The 9,581-nt window shown below is 49.3% G+C and overlaps 1 protein-coding gene across 1 annotated transcript; it reads right to left on the bottom strand.

Moving 5' to 3' along the window:
* Positions 1 to 3,202: 3,202 nt before the first annotated feature.
* Positions 3,203 to 6,894, bottom strand: LOC104331994 (left-right determination factor 2-like). The gene is made up of 4 exons (XM_075445939.1): positions 6,624 to 6,894; positions 5,459 to 5,693; positions 4,391 to 4,630; positions 3,203 to 4,073 (listed from the first exon to the last, which is right to left on the bottom strand). The coding sequence occupies exons 1-4, from the start codon at positions 6,886 to 6,888 to the stop codon at positions 3,734 to 3,736; spliced, it is 1,080 nt and encodes a 359-aa protein (XP_075302054.1). The 5' UTR covers positions 6,889 to 6,894; the 3' UTR covers positions 3,203 to 3,733.
* Between the last annotated feature and the right edge of the window lie 2,687 nt (positions 6,895 to 9,581).

Here is a 9,581-nt window from a genome sequence, read left to right as displayed (position 1 = left end):
AGCAGGGTAAAGCCACAACTTCTCATAGATTTTGAAAGAAAATAGGAGAGCAGCCTTGGCTCAAATGAAGCTGTGGAAGGGTCAGACAGGGCAATGTGACTCAGCTAGCAGTGGCATTTAATATGGCTTAAAACTTTTGTTGTCTCTCCTAAAATGTAACGATAATGGAGAAAGTGCTGCTGTGCTGCCCAAGCTTCTCTCGTAAGAAAAGCCTTCGTGAGCCCAACAGATTTCCCCATGTCCAGCTCCACTGAATCTCGCAGGACCTCACGGATCGTCTTGCGAGCAGTGCCGTGAAGGCAGGTCAGAGCCCACACTGGCAATAAGCTTTGGCCGGGACACGCTGCCGCTGCAAACGCTGAACTTCGAGCGTGGGACTGACAGGGCTGTCGAATCCCTTGATACGAACACCACACACCTCCTTCTCCCTGAGCACCACATGGGTGCTCCGTGCTTTCACTAGTGCAGAAGGATGCCCTATGTTTTAATGCTGGTTTTGCCTTAAAACACCTTCACATTTTTTTTCAATAATTTCTGCTTATATGTGGTTCATTACACTGCTGCATTGCTCTTCCTTTCTGTTGGTTTTTTTTTTCTTTTACAGCACAGCATAAATGTTCATGCTGAAGCACGCTGCTGCCAGGTACGTAAGATGTTCTGCCTTTCCTCAGAGACGGTGGTGCCGCTCAGACGGAAAGGTTAACATGACAGCTTGACAGCCTTTGTCTGTGTTACAAGTTGTACCGATATAAAAGCAGCGAGGTAGCACGCAGAAGGTATCACAGCAAACGCAGCCTGGATTGAAGATGACAGCCCAGGAGATAATTTCCCACAGCACGGGCCAATGTCTGAAGAAGCCTCGGGTGTGGCAGCGTCTTTCATCCACAGCCTTCTGCCAAGGAGCCTGTGCTGCAGGAATCTCTGGAGCCTTCCCCACATCAGCCCGACCTCCAAGCCTGCTGCACTTTCACTGCAAAGCCAGCCAGAGTTTGAGGAGCAATGTCCCGTCCCCACAAAAGCGGGGAGTTTCAATTCAAATGTGGGTTAAAAACTAGCCACAGCATCCATCATACTGAGACAATAGCACAACTGGTTAATTTTTAATTAAGCAGCTGAATTTTTCAGCCACTTTAACAGATGATGGTGACGCTATGCACAGAGTGAGGGTAGGGAGGGTCTGGGCAATGCCGGGAGGCCCCGGGAGGCCCCATGCGCGGCTGCTGGGAAGGGACCTGTCCCCACAGACCCACCGCTCGCTGTTGTGTACCTCGTGTCCCCAGGAAACCAGAGCAAAGGGAGCTGGACGTGAGGTGAGGGGAGCCGGACGCGGTGCAGGATCCCGGCGGAGGGGAGCAGAAGAGGGCTGAGCCCTCGTCCACCCCGCTGGTCCCAGTCCCGCATCCTTGCTGCAATGCTCCGCTCCCCGATGCTCCACTCCCTGCTTCCCACAGCAGCCTGGCCCCAGTTTCTCCCAGAGCTGGGGGATGATATCCGGAGTCCAAGCGCTGGAGGCTGGAGGGAAGCCAGGCTTAATGCTCTTCGTTCTCAGGCAGGAAAGTTCTCAGGCAGGAAACAGTCCAAATGCTTTCTTCTCCAGGAGCTGTGTGTGTGGATGAATCCTCCGCTTTGTTCTTCGTGGTGATAGCTGAGCTCATGGCCTTCAGGCTATGCCCTGCCCCGAGCTGGGTGGAGAGGAACTGGGGCTGAATGCCGATGCCGTTAAGATAGAAGCTACATAGTCATGAGAAGGAAATGGCCAGAGATAGACCCAGCTCATCCAATTCCGATTCCAGGAACAGTAAGGCAGGGGGCTGTAGCCCAGTGCTGGTGACTGGTGGGTCCGTGCTTCTGCCTCTTTTTCTCCCTTTAAAGCTCTTCTTTTGCCACAGGATTTACACAAGTGAAAGGTACCAGCCTACCCACGGGCCAAGGTGACAGCAGGGATACCCGGGTGACCTCAAACCTGGGGTCCTGCAGGGCAGCAGGGACACTCAACATCTCAGCATTCCTGATGAATGACCTAAAGCTGTGGCAGAGTCCAACGGGTCCCTCTTTTCACCTGGTCCGTGGCCCACGGCCACCCTGTGTAGCCAGACAAACTCCTTTCAGAGTCCTCCCACCAGCAGCGGGTTCAGCCAGAGATGGACAGCAGCCACCACTTCATCCCCAGATTCACCGGTATCTCCGCAGGTTATGAAGAGAGGAGAGGAGTCTGACACTAAGGGTGGAAATCATGATCATTAGTGACACCCGGGCCAACAGTTCAGTACAGTTCAAAATGGGATTAAGCCACATTATCACTGCTTTTCTCCAGGGGGTGTGTTGGTCAGATGTCCGTAAGGAAGGGTCAGGGTTAAAAAGCTTCACCCGGGAAGGGAGGAGCAGGGGGCAGCTCCTCTCTACAGCTCCAGCTGGTTGCCTGCAGGCTCTGGCTCTGCACTCCTGCAGCTCACAGGGAGAGCTTCACCTCTTTCCTGTCAGATACATTTCTAGGTTTTCTCTTTAAGCAAGCATTGGTTTAAACTCTGCCGCAGCTCAGGGAGAAGCGCTGGCGGTGTGGGCTCTGCTCCACCTGCCAATTCCACCCAGTCCCAGTCCCTGCCTGAGCAGATGAGCTTTACCAGAAGCAGTCAGGGTCACCCAGGTAACTGAGAAGAGCTGTTGCTGTGTGTATGTTTATAGGAGTTGGGCACTGGGGTACATTCAGAAATATGACAGATTTTTTCTCTCCACTTTCAGACATAAGAATAAATATAAGCAAACACATGGCTACTTTAATAATTGTATTTTATTGTCTCCTTGAGTTTGAAAGCACACAAAGCTTGGAAAATATCCCTAAATTGAAATAACTGTAATACACAACCAGAGAAATAAGGGTCTGATTCTACAAACTGTTACTCGTGAGCAAACTGATGTTCTAGTATTCCCGCTGACTTCAGGACTCTAAATTCTGCCTAAAACTGTGCTAAGCCCATGGTGAAGGGGCCAAAAATATAATCCTTTGAGTTACAGACAGTATTTTATGTACATGTATATATGCATATGATACATATGCATATATACATGTTCCTCTGAGCTCTAGACAATATTTTATGTACATATATGTATGTATGTAGACAGTATGTGTATATCCAGTATGTACGTAGACAATACATACATATATTCTTATACTATAGATATCTACATATGTGTGTGTGTGTGTGTGTATACAATATATACATGTAAGTGCTTCTGCTCTCCAATTCACCATAAACACGACTTGGATGGACAAGGACCAAACCCAGGAGTCTCAGAATGGAAAGCTGAACTCGTGCACTACTTCTTCACCTGGTGATGGTCCCTCCTCCTTTGCCTGTGGCGGTTTGCAATACGCCGGGGTGGGGACTGAAATGAATCGGATGCAGCTCCATCAAATTCAATGAAATCTGGCCAGCATCAGGGGGGCCCCGAGAAGTGTTAGGCTCCATAGGTACCCCTCACATAGGCAGGTGGGAAGACAGATGCTTCTCTGAGCCCATCTACACGCACAGTGCCTTTAAGTGCACCCTCTCTGTAGGGCAGCGGGGTGTGTGGGAGACCCACAGCCCCAGCCGCTGCTGACTCCTGCAGGTGGATATCTGGGAGTCCCCTCAGACCTTTATTTCTGGCCCCAGGGCTGGGGACCGGGGTGGCTCTGGGCAGGGCTGTGGGGAGTCGGGGGACTGGGAGACATCGCCGGCTGGCCACCCGCTCCTCACACCAGCGCCATGCTGTCCGTGACGCAGCTGCACTTCTCGACGATCATGTTGGGAAACTCGGCCGCTTCGATCTCGGTGCGGTTGCCCCTCTTGACGAGGTACATCACGGGGAGCGGGGAGCTCTGTGCCACGGCGCAGGTGCGCTGCCCGTAGCCGAAGCGCCGCAGCGGGCTGGGGGGCTGCAGGCACCCCCCCGAGCACCGGTACGCCTGGTACCCTGCCGGCTCGATGATCCAGTGCTGCGTCCAGGTGAGCTCGCGGAAGCTGATGTAGTGTTTCTGCCGGCAGCAGGTGGACTTCCCCGTCACCGCCTCCTCCTTGCAGTCCCCAGGGCCCCTGCACACCAAGGGAGGAACAAGAACCAATGCTGTGACTGGAAACCAGGAAGGTGGGAGAAACAGTCCCCCCTCTTCATGGCATAGGCGGGCCCTGAGATGTGAAACTTGGGCCACAGTCCGGTTTCTTTTGAATATTCGGGCACCAAATAGGGGTAGAGGAGAGGAGTGATTCAGCAGCAACTTTCTAACTCACTCCTCTGTTCACAGCAGTTTATTGCAAGGGCAAGAGCTGCATGCCCTGGGCTGGCACAGGCAGCACAACAGCTCAGGGGCAAAGTCACACTGAGACCGTACAGATTCAGGTTTCGTACGTACCCATAGTCTTCCAAGTCGAGGGTGTAAAGCACCAGTTCGGGTTTGCCTGCAGCTTTATCCCTGGGGTCCTGCGAGGTGAAACGCACCGCTCTGGCCATTTCTGAGGCATGGCTGCCTACCCTTTCGCCTTCAATCCAGACCTCCAGGAACATTGGCTCCCGCCTCTTGTTTCGCAGCCAGTAATGCACGGCCTGCGTCACGTCGAAGTTCTTCCAGCCCGACTCGCGTATAGGGACCAGCCTGCACGACAAGGGCTCGGCATTAGAGAAAAGTCCATCAGACAAAGCCCGGGCTCACAGCGCTGTTATTGCAGCGGAATCAGTTTGCTTCCCGGAGACTGTCACATGCCTTGATTACACGATAATTTTTGCTGAGTGCTTTGGACAAGCACCCATGGCAATTAACTCACACTGCAAAAAGAAGCGTGCAGATCTAGCAGACACTGAAGGGCTAAACAGAACTCTTTGTGCATGCTCACGTCAAGGTATTCATTCATGCTCATACAGAAATATGGCAGTGCGGGATTATGTGCAGCCTCAGTATTCCTGACGACAGCCTGGCAAACACCACTACTCCCACCTGCTCCTGTCCTAGCTGCATTAGGGCCCTAAGTTCCTACCCACCCAGAAAATTGGTTTGAAGTCTAATTCTGCCTTCAAGGGTTGTAAAACTTCCACAGAGCTCAAGGCTATAGAATCGGATGCTTTTTGCATAATTTATTTATTTAAACCAGCTAATGAAATGGCCAATGGAAAGAATACCAGCAGCCTGTACCCACTGTGAGTTAGGGAGTGAGAGAAGTGAACGAGGTGGAGAGTTTTAAAGGGGAATACCTAGCAGTACATGGCACCATTTGACACAGAAATTTCAATGAATCATCATATTTCGCAGTCTTAACCTAATATCTGCTCTTACACATTTGTTCTGGGTTTAGAGGCTATGGAGCCTGATTCTACAGATGTAACCCCATCAGACTGACCGGAGGCACAAGCACAACACCCGAACCCGGCCCAGAGGACCCGTACCCCGTAACCAGATTCCTGCCTCCAGGAGAGGTCCGTTTCTTACCGGGAGTCTACCAGGGAGGTCCTGTTGGTACCATCCTGCTGTGGTTGCACCCAGTACACGCTGACTCTGGCATTGGAGACGGGCCTGTGAGACTGCTTGGCAGGCAGGTTTGCTCTTTCCAGAGGCTTTTTGAAGAGTTTCAGTTCAGCCATTGTCACTTCGCTGTTTTTAGGTATTCTGCCCTCCATGTCAAAGATCAGCTTCTGGCGCGTGGTGGTGTCAGAGTAGAGGACTTCTCCTGCCATGCCTGTGCACGTTGGGAACAAGAAAGAGAGTCTGTCATTGCCATCCTGGCAAGCAAAGCCCCCACACTTTGTCCACTATTATCATCACAACACACTCTTTCCACGCTGCCAAGATGAGCCCTTGTAGCAGGGACAGCCACCAAATGCACCCTTTCTAATGCATACTTTAATCAATGTCTTGCAAATGCCCTAATTCTTCTCCTACCTCTGAGTCTCTGCAACCTGGAGTAAAGAAATCTACTTGATTTGACCCCAAATAGAGCAAACCCTGAAAGATGCCCATCTTTTTATGCCAGCACTGGGCATGAAAGCAGGAAATGGCACGCTTGCAATAAAAAGGTGTTTTCATTTGCTGCCCAGGGTGCTATGTCCATCTTTTGAAACTGAAACAAGCATTAAGTGTCCTTGTACAGACACCATTGTGTCTCTACAGCTGTTTTCCTCCTCGACATTTATTCTAGGAAAAACAAAACAAAACAAAAAAGACAGGAGAGAGTGAAACATCCTCAGAGAGGTTCGATTGCTATTAGAGGACTTTCCAGAGTTCTGACCAAAACACTGCAATGTCTACACTTTCTACTGACATTTATTTTCTACATCGTTTTTCCACCTGCCCAAAATGTTGCCTGGGTGCCAAGGCTTTTCTCTGCTATCAAGCTCCAGCAGCAGCCCGCCCTTTGCCAGGGCTGTGGGACCCCGTCTCCGGGCACAAGGAGTTACTAGTGCGCGTTAATCTTTAAGATGCTGTCACGTGCACATCTTCTACCCAGCTTAGGTTTGGAGCCAGACCCAAACCTCCTTCCCCCCGTGGGTTTGCCTCTGCACAACCTGTGGCCGGCCGGGTAATCGAGCTTGGGCAGCTTCCCCTGGCAGCGGCACAGTGCTTTGTGAGCTCCCGACAGCGACGGCAGAAACGTTACCTGCGTTGCCGGGGATCCCCCTGAGGATGCCAGCCAGGCTCGGCAAAGCTCGGCGCTTCACCCTGTGGCGCTTCAGCATGGAGATGTATTTATTCTTTACGTGGTCTGGGATAACCAGATCCACCAAGTCTCTCTTATGGAGTTTAGGGACCTCAGAGAGCCCCAGCTGCTTCAGCAACACCTCCTTGAACCCTTCCTGAGTAAACGCTCGGACTGTGATGACCAGGCAGAGCACGCAGAGCATCCAGGTGAACCTCGCGTCCATCCTCCTCCGCTGGCGACGCAGCCGTCAGCCCGGCAGAGATGAAGGAGGGGTCTCCCCGGGGCTGCTCTCGGCAGAGATGCGGTGGCAGGCTGCCTGAGCGGGACGGAGGTCCCCTGCAACGGGGTTTTATAGCCAGCCTCATCCCACTGGCACAACAAATTCCACAAGTGGGGACGAAGCAGAGGACTTAAAAGGATCACTCCCCCGTCGGTAGACACATGCCAGTTTAACACCTTCATATACTGCAAAGTTAATACAAGAAGGTTTAGGGGAGCTTCCAGATTCCTTCATGGGGAAGAAGATTCTCTCCTTTTTTAATTCCCTGCAAACTTTTGCCCAGAAAACGCCTGAGTGATCAGTATCTCATGTTCAGCCTAGGTCAGGGAGGAAACACAGCTGCAGAGCGCACGGCTTTATGTACCACACCATATGATTCTTAAAGGAAGCGTCAATCTTTACCGCAGGGCACTTGCTACCTAAAATAGCCAGTATCAATCAGGAAAATAATGCTTTAGCTGGAAGTCCATCTTTATGGCAAGCATTAAAAAATCATTTAAAATCTTTTTTTGGGGGGGTAGGTACCGCTTTGATGTCTGAATATTTGTATCAAGAGTATGAATCACAACAGTGAATCACAGCAGTTGAACGGTTTATGGTCTTTTACGCTGCTTCTGTATCACAGAAGGTGGAAGATGTACAGGCAGGCCTGACATTTTAGAAAAATGTCCCATCACTCTTTATGGATTCCTATGGGTTTAATAATACTTGTGTTTAAAAGAAGAAGGCTTTATATAAAAGGCAGATCACCTTTCATGAACATGAGAAACCACTCTGCTTTTGCCTGACATGGATAAAGAATATTGGTACTTTGAACGATATCAGCAACCATGGCAGAGAGCTGTCTCTGGAGAGCGAAGCCAACATGGAGGCTGGGGGGGGCTGGATGTTTGCCTTGAAGTCAACCTTTACACTTGATGCTCACATCCTTTACTTCCCTGGCCTTTCCTGGCAGAAGATGAAGTCTATTTTTGAAACCAATTCCAGGAGATGTGAATCGAAAAAAATAATTGAGAGATTGATAAAAGCGTGAAGGAATATGGCACTTGGGGCAGATTCTCATCCTCTCCAGCAGTAACAAGTACAGAAGGGCCTGAGCATATATACAAATGTCTTCAGCATCAAAAAATCTTTGGATTTTATATGTCTCTGTGAAGGAGTCAAAACTGGTCTGGTTTCCAATGCCCAGGCTGAACAGTGTGGCCTGAGAAAAGTCTGACTGGAGGAGACGATGTAATGAACTTGTACGAAAGCACACCGCTGTGGTTCACTCCTCAATAAAACAAGTGTCAACTGAGGCAGCCTGTTTTGTACACAGAGGAAGGCAACAAAGCCATCTGAAAGAGCCTAATTAAACACTTCTGTTACTGCTCATTTTATCTTTATAACCCTTTAAGAAACTTGTCTCCTTAAACATGATAAAGCCTCCATTAGATGTTAAAGGAGCACCTTATTTAGTTAAATTGAGTTTTAAGGCTAAAAAGGAAACATAGACTGCAAAATAACAGTTTGTGCATGGCCCAAGGCAGTACATTCTTTAATCTTACCCTTTGTGTAGCGTCTTTCTCTGAACAAATCAATATTCTCTGTTATATTCATTCCCAAGCCACAAACAGCAGTGACAAATACCCACCTCATTTGACCATCTCAGCTTCAGCTCATGTCAAAAAGCCCTGCCCTTGCGAATAAGAGGAGGGAAGGGGTTTTTTACTAAAATATTTGTGACCGTCTCAACCCCTCAGGAAGGCTCCGCATGCCCGGCTCTTCCCTTCCAGGCTGCCTCCCAAGGTACACGGCACATCACCGATTCCCATGGGATGGGACAAAAGAAGTCACGTGATGAACCGTGGAAGGCTGCGGTCCCAAACAGCATCTAAGCAATGTTCAGGTGGCTGACGAAGTTTCCTTCAGATATGCTCTATAAATATTGGCTAGCTCAGTTCCAGCAGTGAATTTACTATGTTTATATAGTGAGAGTCATCTGGATAAAACTGCAGGTCACGCATTTGTAACAATCCCTCTTTCAACATGTCAGAAGACTTGATCCTGTAAAACTTTATTCATCCAATTTGTCTTTGCTCTGGAGAGTGGTCCTACTACGTAGTGAGGGGTCTTAAAAAAAAACATGATTACATGAAATGAAAACACCCAATTGTTCCATCAGCACCTGGCTTTCCTGGATCCAGATGTGACTTCTCCTGTGGCTGATGTCTAATCCACCAGGACTCCTCACTGTCCAATGTGTATTGGAAGGTGATTTATGGGCTTCACGCATAAAATAAAATTATTGACCAAGCACAGTTGAAGCTCAGCTAAGAAGAAAACAGAGGATGTGGATTGTAGGCTTTTCACAGGACAGTGACTATCTGGTCCAATTGGAGGATTTGCCATTCCCCCTTTGTCATGCAAACAAGAAAAAGTCAGGAATTTTATAATAGCTCTTTTTGTGTAATGTGTATTAGGACCTGCATGGCACATTCAAACGTCAAACAGATTTGAAGAGGCTACAGGGGATGTAATACAGGCAACTTGCAGTTTTAATAAAAGCTAGTACTTAGCGAAGAGAGAATCTCTATATTCAAGCTTTTAATTTAGTTACAAAAGGTTCTCTAAGACATTTTCTAGGCATATCTATG

This window comes from Opisthocomus hoazin, chromosome 2 (assembly GCF_030867145.1).
Source record: "Opisthocomus hoazin isolate bOpiHoa1 chromosome 2, bOpiHoa1.hap1, whole genome shotgun sequence".
In the NCBI taxonomy this organism is placed as follows: Eukaryota; Metazoa; Chordata; class Aves; order Opisthocomiformes; family Opisthocomidae; genus Opisthocomus; species Opisthocomus hoazin.
The sequence above is the reverse complement of the archived record's forward strand: the minus strand, read 5'-3'. Positions and strand labels throughout refer to the sequence as shown.